Source organism: Bacillus rossius, chromosome 5, assembly GCF_032445375.1.
Source record: "Bacillus rossius redtenbacheri isolate Brsri chromosome 5, Brsri_v3, whole genome shotgun sequence".
Lineage (NCBI taxonomy): Eukaryota > Metazoa > Arthropoda > Insecta > Phasmatodea > Bacillidae > Bacillus > Bacillus rossius.
Genome location: NC_086333.1, coordinates 36,888,402 through 36,906,297, shown reverse-complemented (window position 1 = coordinate 36,906,297; position 17,896 = coordinate 36,888,402). Strand labels below are relative to the sequence as shown.

General features: G+C 38.9%; 1 protein-coding gene across 2 annotated transcripts in view; it reads right to left on the bottom strand.

The window, feature by feature from the left end:
* Positions 1–17,896, bottom strand: part of LOC134531705 (uncharacterized) — a 35,373-nt gene that overhangs the window by 4,690 nt on the left and 12,787 nt on the right. For both annotated transcript variants that reach the window (XR_010075068.1, XM_063367518.1), the window contains exon 4: positions 1,405–1,534. Coding sequence is in view for 1 of the 2 variants with exons in the window: in XM_063367518.1 (XP_063223588.1) it covers positions 1,405–1,534 (130 nt within the window). In the remaining variant the exon portion in view is untranslated. The remainder of the gene's footprint in view (positions 1–1,404; positions 1,535–17,896) is intronic.

Below are 17,896 nucleotides of genomic sequence, written 5' to 3'. Positions count from 1 at the left end.
ACTTGTCCTGTTATCTCTATTCACTGGCGGTTAACTTCTTCGAAACATGCATAGATAAGCTTGTGTTACGATATGACAAATGCCTCGATAGTTTTGGCTTTTATGTATTAAAATAAGTAAGACCCTACTGTACTTTTGGTGGTAGAATTACTATGTTACGTAAATTTCCTTTTTTTATATAGCCTTTCGGAGGTTGAAAAAAAAAAACAGCCCTCGTAGATCGCACCCATAATTTGAGGTCTTGAATTTGGTATTTAAGATTCCCCCCATATAGGTCGCACCGGTAATTTAATGACGCGAACGGCCGGCGCGCTATGCACGAAAGAGTTAACAGGTACTTTAAACTCCGCTACTACGAGAGCTGATAATGGCGTGATAAATTGTTGTAACAACATCGTAATAACCGAATATAGAAAATTGAAGTCAAGTTAGATTCCTGACTTCTTAAAATGTCTTAATTGTAGACTATAACTCGAAAACAGTGCTTTGTATTGAAAAAATGCACAGAATAAAATAAGTGAATTCATGTCACGCGAGTTCGGCTATGCTAGCCGGCTGGTTGTTATTTTCGTTCAAAACGTGACGAGGGAACTTGTGTGGATCAGGCAGAAAACATTCGGCTATAAACAAAAGATATAAGAACAACGCTATCCTGAAATGATGTGACATGTTTTTGGAGTAGATAATCACAGCGACAGACCGACAGGATGCGCTCCCGCCCTGACAGGATGCGCTCCCGCCCTTGCCGTCAGCGATGTTTATTTTGACAGCTCAAGCAATTATCTTTCCCACGACCCTTCACAGCGTAAAAAAAAAATTTAAAAAAAACACGGCTAGACACTGCTGCGTGGACAGTCTAGAGGGGTGGTATCTATTTTTAGCCATCTTTTGTATGCCTGCCTGCTTACAGTACAGCTCTCACCAAGATAAACGTGAACACAGAGCGCCCAACAAAGTGTAACAGACTTGTTTTTCAGCCGATTTTACTCAAATTTTTGACTTTCTCTGCTCAAATTTTTCAGTTTCTCAAAAAACGGTGGTATAAACGGAATGGACGCATCAGAGAGGGGTCGCATCGGCGGGATTCTACTGTATTGCAAAAAAAAAAAAAAATTCCTCAAAAATTAAAAAGAAAAAAAAAATTTCTTCACATATAGGTCGCAATTCATTTTCCCCCCATCAAATCTGGTAAAATTGCCGCGATCTATATGCAAGTAAATACGGTATTTATATATTCAACGCATAACAGAGAGCTTCAAACACTGGAGACACGTATTTTAATTTTTACTTATGTTATTAAGTACTTTTTAACAATAATAAATTTAAAAATAATCATAAAGTACATAATAATAATTATAAAACTAATAATAATGAAAATATTTTTCAGTTGCAAGTAAGACTTACCAATTCATAATGCTCTGCCCTCGGCTCATCAATCAGAACAAACCTCTCAACATTTATAGTTTTAGGCAGAAATTTTGGCCGTTTGAAGAGCTGTCTTAGAAGCCGAGTTGGTTCTAAACGATTCAGTCTCCTGGGGGAGGGGAGGGGGGAAGAAAGAAAAAAACAGATAATGCCCAGTAATTTGTGTACCAGTTCATGCAAAAATTTAAATTGTACATTCCTTTGTGCTAGAAACATTAAATTGACACATAAATAACCCACATTTCATAGTACACAGTTTGAGAACATGCATATAAAATCATGCTACTGTAGTGTATAACGGTTGGCAGCAAGGGCGGACGAAAAAGGTAGTGTATGACGGGCCAAGATGGTGGTTTTGTATGTGTAGACGAGTGTGTGATTTCCTTTGGGAATAGTAATAAAGAACCTAACAATTGGCGACGAGGATGGGATCGGCGATGTGCGGTAATTTATGGGAGTGCATTACAACAACAGTGGGGTGTATTGTGAGTAAGGCGGGCCACATTTTGTTCACTTTCACGTACCGCACATGAAAATGTAAACATGGGGTTGCTGGGACATATTGGGGAATATAATGCGCAGACAGAGGACTTTGATTCGTACGTGGAAAGGCTAAAACAGTTTTTTGTAGTGAATGAAATCAAAGAAGATGCCAAGGTGCCACTATTTATTACCCTTATGGGGGCCAAAACGTACGCTACCCTCAAAAGCATACTGATACCAGACAATCCTACATCAAAGAAATTTGAAGAATTGTTGGAGGTGCTTTCTACACATTTTTCGCCTGCCAAGAACATCATAGTCGAAAGGTTCAGATTTCATAAATGTGATCAGCAAAGCAATGTATCGGTATCTGAATACATAATAGAACTAAAAAACCTGGCAAAATCATGTAACTTTGGTAAATTTCTACAAGAAGCATTACGGGATCGTTTGGTATGTGGCTTGCGGTCCGAAATCATACAACGTAGTCTGATCTGTGAACCTAACCTAGACTTTGACAAGGCTTGCATTATCGCCAGCAGCATGGAACAGGCCGCACAGCAGACAAAGTTGTTCCAGCCAACATTGCCAACTTCGCCAATGGACGTAACAGAAACTGTCAACAAAGTAACAGATAAGCAACAAGGTACAGTCCAGGAAACATACTCGCGAGGCGGGCAGCAGAGAAATAATGACTACAAGTCCACATACAGGTCTACATCCAAACACCCTAGTGGAGCAGCGGCAAGCGGAGCAGCATCATCTTGCTTCCGATGTGGACGGAGGCATGCTCATGAGACATGTCCAGCAAGGCAGTGGACCTGTTACTCGTGTGGGAAGAAAGGTCACGCAGCTCGAGTATGTCGCTCTCGTATGGTGAAAGAACTGGGGGCAGAGTCTAGTGACGAGCTTCTGGAACTTAATGCATTGCATCTTAATCAAGTTAACTCTTCCGTGAACACAACAGTATATATCAATAGTGTAAATAAACCCTTGACTGCAGTGGTTTCCGTAGAAGGTCAAAGGATAAAAATGGAGATAGATAGTGGAGCTTGTGTATCTGTCATACCAGTTTCTGCTTACAAGGACCATTTTCCACGGGTAGTACTTAAACATTGTGCCTTAGAATTAAAGTCAGTCACTGGTAACCAGGTCAAAGTGTTGGGGCAAATCAGTGTAAATGTAAGAGGGCAGTCTGGGAGAGAGCATCAACTGCCCCTCGTGGTAATAGGAGGGAGAGCAAACATGTTGCCTCTGTTGGGAAGAGAATGGCTTGATGCTATTCTACCTGATTGGAGAAATAACTTGGAGGCAGTAAGTAACGTAGGTAAATTGATTGGTTGTGGTCAGGGTCCCAATGAGGTATCAAGCACATGTGTTGAAGTGGGGACACTGGGACTAAGTGAAATGAGTACAAGATTTCCTAGAGTATTTAATGCAGACACTACTGGATGCATACGTAATTTTAAGGCCCATCTGAATGTCAAAGAGGAGGCAATACCAGTGTTTCACAAAGCTTATGATGTGCCTTACGCACTTAAAGAGCAGGTAGAAAAGCAGCTACATGATTTGCAGAATGTAGGTAAAATTATTCCTGTAAGACATAGTGAGTGGGCTAGTCCCATTGTGGTGGTACCAAAAAAACAGGGGGGTGTAAGAGTATGTGTAGATTTTAAGGTGGCCTTAAACAAAGTCCTAAATGTTGATTGTTACCCGCTACCAAAATTGGAAGATATTTTTGCTGGGTTAACAGGGGGTAAGATTTTCACTGTATTAGATTTGAGCAATGCGTATCAGCAGTTAGAAGTGGGGGAGGAATCTAGGCCTTACCTCACAATGAATACTCACCTAGGCTTGTTTCAGTGGACAAGTTTACCCTATGGCGTAGCTAGTGCTCCAGCCATATTTCAGTCCGTTATGGATAGAGTGCTGCAAGGATTACCTGGGGTGGTATGTTACATAGATGATGTTTTGATTGTGGGAACATCAATAGATGATTGCAAGCAAAAAGTATTTGCTGTACTAGAGCGGTTAAATGATCATAATATTAGAGTTAACCTGTCGAAATGCCGCTTCTATGGTGAGTCAGTAGAATATTTAGGGCATAAGATAGATGAGTATGGAGTTCATCCTACCGATGAAAAGACTAAAGCCATTACACAAGCAGCCAGACCTTTAAATGTAACACAGTTAAAATCCTTTCTGGGTCTGCTGCAGTTCTACCATAAGTTTTTACCTATGCTGTCCAGTAAGATGAAACCCCTGTATGACTTGACTAAATGTGGCAGCAAGTGGATTTGGAATGCAGAGTGCCAAACAGCCTTTGAGGCAGCGAAGCAAATGTTAACATCCAATCAGGTATTAACGCACTTTAACCCAACAGCTCAAATTGTGGTGGCATGTGATGCATCCCCATATGGAGTTGGTGCTGTGTTAAGCCATAGGATAGAGGGGAATGACAAACCTGTGCTTTTTGCATCGAGCACACTTTCAAAGGCAGAGCAAAACTATTCACAAATCGACAGGGAAGCGTTAGCCATAATGTTTGCGGTAAAACGTTTCCACAAGTACATTTATGGTCATCAGTTTGTACTGGTGACAGATCATCAACCTTTAAAGAGACTGTTGGGCCATGATCAGGCCATTCCTACCTTAGCACATGCACGGCTTCAGAGATGGGCAGTTATCTTAGCAGCTTATAATTATAAACTTGAGTACAGACAAGGATCATTAATGGCTAATGCAGACGCCTTATCTAGGTTGCCCCTGCCGGGGAGCATAGATAACTGCATTTTTGCTTTCACAAACATTCCTGATTTACCCCTCAATACAGATGATGTTTGTGAAGCTCAACGTCAGGATGTAGGAGTAGCAAAGGTAATAGAACTCACAAAACATGGATGGACAGATAGGTTATCAGATCCAAACTTGAAGCCATTCTTCATGAGGAGGCATGAACTGTCGTTACAACAAGGATGCCTTATGTGGGGAAATAGAATAATTATACCAAAACAGCTACAAGAGAAAGTCATTGAAATGCTACATGATCAACATCCAGGAATTGTGAGAATGAAACTGTTAGCACGTGGTATGGTTTGGTGGCCTGGTGTTGACCAGGACATTCAAAATAGAGTGCAGACTTGTGAAGCCTGCCAATGTACACAGAATATGCGCAAGGAGATTCCAACAATGACCTGGCCTCAAACTTATTCAGTATGGGAGCGAATTCATTTGGATTTCTTGGACCAAGGAGGAGAAAAAATACTCATTCTATGTGATCACTTTTCTAAGTGGGTGAGTGCCTGGGTCATGAGTACTACATCAGCGGGGAAGGTCATTGAAAGGTTACGTTCATGTTTTGCCATTTTTGGAATTCCAGGTGCTATTGTCTCTGACAATGGGCCTCCCTTTAACTCTGAAGACTTCATATCCTTTTGTAAAGGAAATGGCATACAGGTGTTGAAAAGCCCACCGTATCATCCCAAATCGAATGGACTAGCAGAACGGGGGGTTCAAACATTAAAACAGGCATTGAAGAAACAGGTCATTGATGGAACACTCAAAAATAAGCATGTAAACATCCACCATAGGTTAGAAGAGTTCTTGTTTGTTTACCGAAATACTCCTTGTACAGTAACGGGACAGACCCCGGCGGAAGTGATCTTTAAAACAAAACCCAGAACCAAGCTGAGCATGTTAAAACCTGATAAAAATAAAACCAAAAAGTGTGAACGAAGGCAACCAATAAAGGATGGTGTTCCTTTATATGAAGTAGGGGAAAAGGTCCTGGTGAAAACAATAGGAGATAAAGTATGGAAATGGGTTCCAAGTAGAATTGTAAAAGTCTTAAGTTCATTGACATATTTGGTGTTATGGGGAAGTAACCAAAGAAATAGGATAGTGCATGTGGATCAAATCCGGAAATCACAGTTACCAGATTGTAGACATCCAGTAGTGTCAAACAATGTGGTTAGTGACACACTGGCATGGGGGCCTAAGTTAGGAAACTGGGCAACATCAAAGCGTGGTAGTGGGGAAGGAATTGATGACGAAGTGAGGGGGAGGGTTGCCACAAAGGTGGTGCCTAAGGAAGGAATACCGAAAGAGCTGTCTTCCTCAGGACTACTTAGAGAAGATAGCCATAGTCCACCCTTCAAAGGCTTTGTATCCCCCACTTCAGTGCAAGGGGAAAGCAGACCTAGACCAGACAGACGGTCAACACGATTAGTGAAACCTCCAGTAAGGTTAGATTTGTAACATTATTTGTGATTGTTGAGAAATGCAACTTGTCATGTAATATGTATTTATAGTAGGGTAATATACAACTGTACTATGTATTTTGGAGATCATTTGATCTCAAGCTCATAAGGAAGGATGGGATTGTAGTGTATAACGGTTGGCAGCAAGGGCGGACGAAAAAGGTAGTGTATGACGGGCCAAGATGGTGGTTTTGTATGTGTAGACGAGTGTGTGATTTCCTTTGGGAATAGTAATAAAGAACCTAACAGCTACAAAAAAACTTAAATTAAAGAGGCTGCAAAAGGACACTAACTACAAAAAAGAACAAAAAGTCATGATATTATTTGGTATAAGAATATGCATAAATCTTTAAACAATTTATAGCTCTGAGCAAAAAAAAACACTAAAAAAAATACATACCTACCTATATTTAATTACATTTAAAAATAAAAAATTCAACACAATTTACATAGCCATACATTGGCTGACTAAAGAAAAAAATTTAGCTGAATTAGTACCAATATCAGAATTACTAGATTTTTATTTTATTATAAAAACATTCTTAAATTTTTAATGAATGTTTTTTAATGCCATGCAAATTTCCACATGGGCTGAAAAGTCTCTCAGATGTAACACTAGCAGCAGGAACACACAGGTACTTTGCAGCAGAAAGACATAATTCCTGTTGTACATAAATTACTTATTTATTTGCATTAACTTCTCTAAAACTGATATCCTCATGTACCCTCCCCCTCATGTTCTCGTAGGTACCCTAGAATGGTACTTTAACAAAAGAAAAAAAAACTAGAAACGGGCCAGGCAAGAAACGACTCGGTTAAACTACTAATCCAGAGGCGAACACGAGGGTGAGCAAATATTTTTTTATTATTAACACACACACACAGCAGGGATCGTAGTTAGTATAACAAACAAATAAAAACACTAAGTTCGCTGGTTTTTGAAGTGCTATTTAATTTAGATATATAGACATTTTTTTTTTTTTTTTTTTTGTTTTGGTAGTCACAGGCAGAAAATAATGAGTTATATGATAACTTTTACATATTTCAATTTAAATAATAAAGAAAACAATAACTTAGGATTTCATAATATGTGTGAAACACAACTAAATTTGAGATTAAGTTACGAAAATAAATAACAAAGGTTTGAATGCCCGGCTGGGATTATTAGTATACTAGGCGCAATATAACTCCGAGCTTGAGCTACGTCACACATGAGGAGTGTTGACTGCAACACGTGTGGGGGGTCGGGTGGATGAGGAGGGGGTATAAGCAGATACGGCGACCTTGCACAGCAGGTAGAGAAAAGCAGAAAACATTGACCACTTACCACTGACGTTCCAAGCACTACCTCAGTTCTTCAACGCCACTGACTGTTCCATCCGAAGAGTCTGATGTGTAAACGTCACTGCTGTCACTGTTTGCATCACCTAACTGAACAATCACTTTATCAATTTCAATGTCAAAACGCACATCCTTATCCCAGTATTCGTTCTCGAGTGTCTTGGCGTGATTGCAAATCGGTATCCAATCTTCTGGACCCATTTGGTTAAATATTTCCTCGCAAAGTTTTTTTTTACATTTGCCAAATTGCAAGTAACATTTCTTGAAGCGACTTTTCCTTTAACTTTAGCCTATATGCTTTCTATCGGATTCAAATCCGGATGATAAGAGGGCAGACGAAGTAATGTGTGGCCACTATTTACCAATAGTCTGCCTGCCGAGTACTGCACTTACGAAGGTTTGTGCTTCTTTATGAGGTTTGAGCATGTCGCTAGTAAAGGAAATATTCTCCTTACTTAACCACTGCTGCATTTCCAATTTTGTCGAGCTGGAGGTGGGTGTTTTATTTATTTTTACATTGTGATTATCTATCACAACAACAATGTTTGGTGGAAGATTTTGTATTAATTGTTCGGTGAGCCATTTTTCATATTGTTTGTACAGTCGTGCGAGACACACCCGTCGCATTTGCTGTTCTCAGCTGTGCTTTCTCTAGTGAAATGGAGGGTTCCTGCAATCGCGCTTCATTTTCCATAAACTGCAGAACGTTATAGACGATTTCCCGCGCCTGCGAGTGCCGTTTTTTACTCTTAACTTTTGACAACACTGGAGGCATTTTATGTTTAAAGTTGTACTTTACTGAAGTACTGCACTACATATGTAACACTGGCTCTGAACAAAAGTGATACACTACATGCACACAAACCTCAGATCCAAACTGTAAACGAAAACGTTTAGTAAGTACCAACGTATTCGTCGGATTTCACCGAAGGACTAAGTTTTCACTCTGTGCAGTAGCGTGTAGCCCCTGTTATCAAGTTACGCATTATCTCTCACTGCCGCGCCACGTCTGCCTTCTCCAGTGTCGGGACTCACATACACACAACGATTTTCTAACCGTCACCCAGGCTCGGAGTTATGTTGCGTCTAGTATATATATAAATTAGGCTAGTATTATACTATAGAACAGGTGTACATTTTTGCTTTCAGACAATAAATAACAATATAGGTACCCGTTGCACAGAGCTCATTTTTGACTGCGTGTTGATGTGGTGAAAGTCCAGAACTGCTGACTGAATAACATACGCACTATGGATAAAAATTGCATTTTTATAGTAGTCTTATCTGGCTGCTGGTGCTCTGGGGACATAGTTTGGTGCCATCTCGCTTAAATGATGGCACCCACGCGGCAACAGGGTAATTTAGATGGCTAAGAAGAGGTAGTCGGTAGCCGAGGGCTGAATCTCAACTTGACTGAAGAAAGGAAAGACTTGACCGCAGTAAAGTGGGACAGCACAATGCGAACACAAAGGTTACACAATGAAGGCAGAATCAGTGAGGTTCATGGAAGAAGTTAAATGAGCAAAGGGAAATCTGGAAATAGTAAAGAAGAAGAAAAAAAATGACGGTGCTGGAGTTTCACATACCATAGTGGGGAAGGCCCGACGAAAAGCATGTCAAGCTGGTGCAACCGTGGTTGCGGAAAAAACACATGTCTAGCAACCCGAACTAAAGTTTCTACAACACTACAGGATTTCCGATAGCACTCCTCATACAGAGGGAAACCATCCTGAAATTTGGGCAACTATATCCTAGCATCACTCAGACTGTTCGATAATTCGGCCCCAGACCGACAGAGACAAGTCGCGAGAACCCAGAAGTTCGGACGACAGTCAGTCATAGACTCTCTCCGGACGAGGGGTTGTCCGCATAATTAAAGGGACCAGAAGGACCATCAGAGCTAAAAACACAGGGCTTGGCTCTAACAGAGGTTGTTGGGAGGAGAAATACTCATCCAATTGGCCCGTAGGCCAGGGAGGGAAGTGGACATAAATAAAATTTTAAAAAAGTCCCACCCATGTTTAGTAGACGACGGCGTCGGCAGATAGCGCGCCGAGGCGTTCTGGTGAGGCATACTGCCTAGGCTGAAAGGTAAGGAAGGTACTGCGTTCTGGCAGATGGTACAGAAGTTAACTGCACTTAGTGCATCAGGCATCCGAGAGATGGCGTCCAAGTGGTCGCCTGAGAGCTGACATGTGGTGTGGCTTGAGCCCACGGGAGGGGAATAGGAGGTAAGGTTGGACCCTAGGTCAGTGCTCCGTGCACCTGGTTCTAGGCAGCATAGCGAAAAAAAATAGGGGGTAAGGGGTTTGGAGAGAAAGCTGGGGTTGTGGGAACTTGGCGAAACTGGCCTCTCTGGTGTGTCCTCCTGATGGTGAACAAGATCATCACGCCTGACTGAAAGTCGCTGACTTCAGCTAACATCTTCGAATGCTCATGTCATCAGACAAGGCTGACAAGTGCAGTAACTCTGAGAACGAGTCTCGGCCGGGGCACGGTGGGCGAGAGAAATTACTCTTAAGTCATGCTCAGAAGCAAGGGAAAATCGATGAGCCGTGCTGACCTAACATGAGACTGCTTTATCATGCGTCCGAAACGCTGGGAACACAAACGGAAACCAGTCTGGCAAAGTTTAAGTTGGAGAGCTCAGTGAGGAAAAGTAATTTAAATTAGCTAGACCCATATCATTAAAAAAATAAAAAAATAAGGTAAAACAGTAAATTGTGCCAAGAGGTAACTGATTCACAGCACACTCAACAGAATAATTGTGTTTAATCTAATCACAAAACAAACATTCTCCGTTTTCAATTTATAACAGAAAATAACTTTATTGTTTAACTCGTACTATTAGCTTGTTTTCATTTGTTTCTTGCCGACCCGTAAGTTGCTTAATGAAACATTAATTTTCAAATGGAGGCTGAAAAATTGAATTATTTAATGTGAAATTATATAAAATAAGATAATTTAATAATAGGTGCTATAAAATATATTGATTCACAACGTACAAAGTTTAAAATAGAATTTAAAATGTGCGAGATTGCGAGACTTTGAGCATGTTTACAATCCAAGAACAGCAATTCTAATAACAAATTAATGCGTCCAGCGACAAGTATTCACGGTTCCAAACATTTGAACAGAAATGTGTTTCATGTGGTCACTTTGCATAGGAACTTTTCGATCTGCACCCGAAACTTGCCAGTCAATTAACACCTGCAACTTGGAATACTCTGGACAGAATAACAGCTCAGCAAGCCTATACAACTTTGTGCCATTCCACAGAACGACAGTGTAAAACGTTCTCAGAGCTCCATAAGAACAAGATTTTACCTGCTTTGGACCAAAACAGAGTTGTTGTCAATCTCTCAAGCAAACATCTAGATGAAGCTTGTTTCTCTTTTAGCCAAAGGCATGAACTTCGCAGTCGTACCTAAGGCAATTCCCACAGAAGATATTGTCTGTGGAGTAGAAGATGCCATTAGTCGCCTGCCTCCAGCCAAAGCTGATGAGATTCGCTCGGAAAAAACAAGAGTACTTCACAATGCCAAGCCTCCCACGCAAATCATCAACAGGGAAGAAAGAAAAGCACTGAAAGACCTTTGCAGTGATAAAGATGTCGTGATTCTTAGGGCAGACAAAGGAAATGTGACTGTGGTCATGAATACTTCAGATTATGAAGCCAAGATCCATAAACTTCTTGTCGAACCTACATATGCAGCAGTCAAGAAAAATCCTCTAAAACAAATAGAATCAACCACAAAGAATCTGGTTACCGAATCAAACTTAGAAGAAAACTGTAAGAAACATCTAATTGTCAAAGATGCCAGAACTCCGACACTCTATGGGCTTTGAAGATACATAAGGAGGACATTCCTCTTCGCCCAATAGTGTGTACAATTGGCTCTCCTACTCATGCACTAGCCAGATACTTTAATGGATTAATCAAACCTTTATTACCCACTCCAGCTTCTCATGTCGGAAATTCCGGACATTTCATTTCTATTCTTAAACAACTTTCTCTTCAACCAACAGATCTCCTGGTCAGCTTTGATGTGGTTTCACTCTTCAATAAATTGCCTGTCCCAGAAGCCCTTCAAATTCTCCTCACACACCTGGGAGAAGACAATCTGAGCAGAGACTTAGTGAAGCTCACAGAACACTGTGTTTCTTCGACCTTCTTCTCGTTCAAGGGGCAGATCTACAAGCAACAGGAAGGCACTGCTATGGGCTCGCCTCTCTCTCCCCTATTAGCTAAAATTTTTATGGCCGAATTTGAGGAGAAAGAAATAAGTACCAGCCAGCTTAAACCCAAGTGCTGGTACAGGAATGTTGATGACACCTTTGTTATAGGGAGCCATGGAAAAGATAAGCTACTACACTTTCTAAAACACCTGAACAGCATCCATCCGAACATAGAATTCACCATGGAGGTGGAAGTAGAAGGGAAATGACCTTTTATGGATGTCTTGGTCACAAGAGGAAAGGATAATTACATCGGCCACCGTGTTTACAGAAAGCCAACCCACACAGACAGGTATCTACAGGCAAGTTCACACCACCCTCCATCTCAGAAAAAAACAGTCATCTCAACTTTGGTAAACAGAGCTCGAGCCATTTGTGAAGAAGAAAATATTGGGGAAGAAATGAAACATCTTTCAAGTGCTCTTCAAGCGAATGGTTATTCAAAGTCAGAAATCAGGAAAGCCATGAAACCACCTCAAAAGAAAAAGAAAGAACATCTTCCTAATAAAGCCTTAATTCCTTATGTCAAAGGAATTTCTGACCAAGTGGCAAGATTCTTAGGAAGCATGAAATTCACACAGTTCTCAAACCCATAAACAAGATTGAGGGGTCTCTGACATCGGTGAAAGACAAAACTCCTGCCGAAAACCTAGACGGTGTGTACAAGATTCCATGTTCCTGTGGCAAGGTATATATAGGACAAACTGACAGACGAATAACCACAAGGGTTAAAGAACATATCAGTATCTACAAACATGAAAACCCACGATCAGCTATAGCAGAACACTCCATGGAAACCAGACTCAGCATTGATTTCGACCAATTCCACACCATATCCAACATCCGACAATACAAGAAAAGATACAATCGAGAATCAATAGATATATTAAAACACCCAGCTAACATTAATAGAGAAGATGGCTACAAATTAAGCAAAATATGGAACCCACTCTTTAGAAATCCTCAAAACATAGCTCCACAGCCAACATCAGACAAATCGCCCCTGGTTGGCAAAACAGCCCAGACAACCAGAAGAAGGCTCTGATTGGCCCACAGCAGCAGCCAATCAGGAAGCACCTTCCCCTCAGGCAAAGGTATATGTATAAAGGCAGGACAACTGGTAAGAACCTCAGTAGGTAACTGCTCCCTGATGATGGCAACTGCAATGTTGAGCGAAATGTCAGTGAATTAATTATTATTTGACAAGGACACGGCTACATCCCAGAAGCCAAGCTACTTCAAACAATGGCCGTGAAAGCCTGTGAAAATTATTAAGTTAAGTTTTTGTTTCTCACTAACATTTACAATGATATATTTATTTACAATTTATTACAGTAGAACCCTGTTATGATGTGTCTGCTTATAATGTTTTCCTGCTTATAACATCATATTTTTTTATAAAGTCACAACATTTTCCCCATAAGAACAATGTATTTATTTCCTACATATAACGTTTCACAAATAGTGCATTTCCTGCTTACAATGTTTGCTTTATAAATTTCAATAAATGAAAAATTAGTTTAAAAAGCATAACTATTCCGAAAGTTATCCCATTTGTGAAGTTTAAAATGTTGAAAGTTTACTTCCTACTTTATGAATGTTTTTGTTTACAATCACTGCTGTACCATGGATGTAGATTGTCCAGATGGGATTGTATGGAAAAACAAAATGTAAGTTTGCCAGAACACTAGGGCTACATGTTAGTGCTGGCTAACGCTGTGTATTCAATATATCGAAGGTTCGCAGTTACCTGTATGTTGGCACCCTTGACTTGAAGAAAAAAAATTACAAATCCTTCAATTCCTAGTCATTCTAGTGGGTTTTCAGACGTATGTACGTAGTCCTACAATATTTAGGTTTGCGAACTATTCCACACTGACAAGATAAAAAACTAAGAGTTTTCTATTGCTGATAAAAGAGTTTTATTTATTTCGTCATCATGAATTGTGAATCGTTTACAGAATGTGGCAGTGTCTCTTTAAAGACAAATAAAACAGAAGCTAGAAGCATGATGATGTTGAAAATTTGTTGGCTTGGTTAAGTAAATTTGTGCATTGAGTGTATCCATCAGTGGTTTAAAATTTTAATATATTTATAAAGTTAAATGAGTCAATTGGTAAAAAGTCAAACACTGACAAGTCCTAAATAGATATTTCCTGTTTAAGATATTTTTCCTTTATGCCCCTTGAAAAAGTAACAGGGTTCTACTGTAAATTCAAGAACTTACTAAAACCTATGATGTTTCAGTTAGGTTTGTATGGTTGGCACATAACTAAGAAATAATGTGAGTTCAAGTATGTAGTACTAAAAAAAGTGAAAAGGGATTTTTTTTATTATGGGAGATACTTTTATTTTTCAGTAATATAGGCTGAAAATTAACAAGCATATTGTGAATCTGCAGAAACACAGATTCAGTTAAATATTGGCAAAATCTACTTCTACCGATCCATATCAGTGTCGGCCGGGAGTTCAAGCCGGACAGACGTGTCTTGTGCGCGCAGTCGGTTCTTGTAATTATTGATGTTCAAAGTGTGATAACTACCAATATTGATTTGTCTTACTAGATCAGCAAGACTTTAAGGGGTTTTCCATACCCTTACAAGATGGTGTATTTGTGAACTGTATTAATAATTAATACTAATTTAGCCATGTTCAGGTCGCCTACGAAAAAATCGTCAAATAATACGGTCGACAGCCTGAATAAAAATTCAAATTCACCTTCATTTACTCTGAAACTTCAAGACACCAACATGGATGATCTATTTAATATGGTAAAATCTCTCTGTGTTAAGTTTGATGAGCTTAAGAGTGAAAATGTGGTGCTTAAATCCTTGTTGATGGACTCAAGAGAAGAATACTCTTTAATCAAACAAGAGTTAAATGAGATCAAAAAAAGCTTATACATAAAGCAAAATTAAGACTTTTCTTACAGCCAAGTGACTAAAAGAGCGCCCAATAATAAGGTGATCGATGTTAATGGTGCAGTGAGTATACCCAGCAACAGCTCCACACGCAGTGACCTACTTTCTGGTCAGCAAGAAACGCGCACGGTCAGGATAACAATAACCAGCGAGTCGACTCTGAAGGTTTCACGTTGGTACAAAAACCGCATAAGTCAAGACATAATGAAAACCCAGTTGGTACCCATGATCAAGAACGTAAGAAATCTCCACCCCAAGTAGGAATCCGTAATACATCCACTCTTAAAACTGTCTCCAAACCGACCTACAAAAAGACTAAATCCCTGTTTGTTACCCGTTTTGAAGCCTCAGTTCAAGAACAAGAAATTATGGATTACATCACAAATGAACTCAATTTATCTCAGGTCAAAGTTACTACACTCCGAACGAAGTATAATACTTATGCTTCATTTCATATATCAGTACTTGAAAATGACTTCAGTAGAATCAATAATATTGTGTTTTGGCCAAGTGGCTGTTTAATTAGCCCGTTTTACGGTAAACTACATCCCGATCAAGTCTACACTAATCTTACCAATCAAGACAATACAGCAGTGACCATCATGCCTCCTAATCCAATGGCGTCAACTTCCACATCTAATTTGATGCTGGAGGAGCATCCTACTTCCCACAGTGAAACAGTTCCTTAGAAATTATGATATTGCATATCAAAATGTGAGAGGATTAAGAACTAAGTCTAACGAATTTCTGGAAAACCTTTTAAACTCACATTACGACATAATTTGTTTAACAGAAACCTGGCTCAACGATAACAACATAAATTCTCACTATTTCACAGACCAGTATATAGTTTTTAGAAATGATAGAAATCCTCAACTTACACTGAAAAATAGAGGGGGTGGTGTACTTTCAGCCTTTAACAAAACCAAATTTTTATCAGTGCTACCTGTTTACATGTACGACTTTCTCGGTATTGAAGCTACCTGGATCAAGGTAAAAACATCTCCTGCAACAACTTTTATCATCGGAACTATCTACCTAGCCCCGGACATCTCGCCGAACAAATATCTCGAGTACCTTGAACACTTGGAAGAAAAACTATCTACCACTCAAGAAGATATTTAATTCTTGGTGATTTTAATGTTCCAGGTATTGATTGGCTCACTCGGCACTCTTCAAACATTACTCATTCACATGTCAAATCCAAAGCCAATTACCTTCTCAACTTTGTGTCTACATTGGGTCTGACCCAATATAACCACACCCAACCTTGCAAAAATCTTCTCGATTTATGCTTAACAAATCTACCTCAGTGTACAGTAACACAAGCCTCTGAAATACTTACCAAAGAAGATTTGTATCATCCAGCTCTAAAAATTAACATTGAAATTTATTCTAGCTCAAGAAGTGTTAATCCTCCCTACAGAAATTACAAGGACGGTAATTTTTTAGGTCTTTATAATTCCATAAAAAATTATGACTGGTCACATTTCTATGAATCAACCAATGTTAATCATCAGGTGGATGTTTTAACAAATTGTATAACTGACAATATGAACACACTTATACCACTAATTTCTAAAAAATTACCCAAATATCCGTTATGGTTTTCTAATGACTTAATTCAAGCATTAAAATCAAAAAAACATTTTCACAAACTTTATAAACGATCCAACAATCCTTATTATTATTTACAGTTTTCACATTTTCGCAAAACAGCAAAATCTTATATAAAACGTGATAAAATTAATTGGATCCGCTCTACTAATAACAACATCAAGAACAATCCAAAGAAATTCTGGAAGTATGTTAAACTAATGAAAGATGGTTACTATGAACAATATTCTTTAAAAATCAATGATGATATTTGTGATGATCCAAATGTTTTATCTAATGTTTTTGCACAATATTTTTCCAGTGTCTACAAGACTTCAACCAATAATGTGACGTCTTCAAACATGTACTCGGATTCTATTCCTATGTGCTACATTTCCGAATCGCTTATTCTATGGGGCATCAAGGCTCTCAAGTCATCCAAATCCACCGGCCCAGATGGCATCCGTGATTTTATCTTAAAAGGCTGTTCATACTTATTAGTTCCTCTTCTTTATCATATCTTTAACACCAGTTTGCATTCTCAAGTTTTCCCTGACAAATGGAAAATAGCAAATGTCATTCCGATACACAAACATGGTTCTAAATTGATTGTGTCAAACTACAGACCAATATCTTTACTTAATGGCTTCGCAAAAATATTTGAAAAAATTATACACAAAGTTTTAAATTTTCAACTTCAAAATAAATTATCAGCCAGTCAGCACGGTTTCAGATCTGGAATGTCCACCACTACTAACCTAATTACTTTTCTTAACCCAATCCATAATGTAGTAACTAACAGAGGTCAGGCAGATGCCTGTTATTTTGATCTAGCCAAAGTATTCAATACAGTAAACCATTCGCTACTTTTAAAAAAACTATCAGACTTTGGTTTTTGTACTAACTACTTGAACTGGTTTTCTAGCTATCTCAATAATAGATACTTTTTTGTATCTGTCAATAACCATAAATCCTCTTTACACCATGCTAGTTCTGGAGTACCACAAGGTGCCACTCTCTCCTCTCCTCTTCAATATATTTATAAATGACATTACCATGGTCCTTAATTACTCAACTGGTGTACTCTTTGCTGACGATCTGAAAATCTCTAAAATAATATCTACAGTCAATGATTGCGCTCTTCTACAAAGGGATATTAATGAAATCAATAATTGGTGTCTTCTAAACTTGGTCAATCTTAACGATAATAAAACTAAGGTAATATCCTTTACTAGGAAATATAACCCTATAGTTTATAATTACATTCTGAATAGTAACCCAATTTCAAAAACTTTCATTATAAAAGACCTTGGTGTCTTTCTAGATTCAAAATTATTTTTTCATAAACAAATAGACTACTTAAACTCCATTTCAAAAAGAACATTTGCTATTATAAAATATATCACTCATTATGCTACCAATTCCGATTCAATTATTTCTCTTTACTTGGCATTAATTCGATCTAAATTAGAATACTGTTCAACTATCTGGAATGACATTGGGTCGACTGATAATGAGAAACTAGAAAATTTACAAAACAAATTGTCTCAACTAATAATTCATAGAGGTTTTCCGCATCCCAATCTTATTCCTCTAGCAGACCGTAGAGCCTATTTGGACTATCTTTTTGTA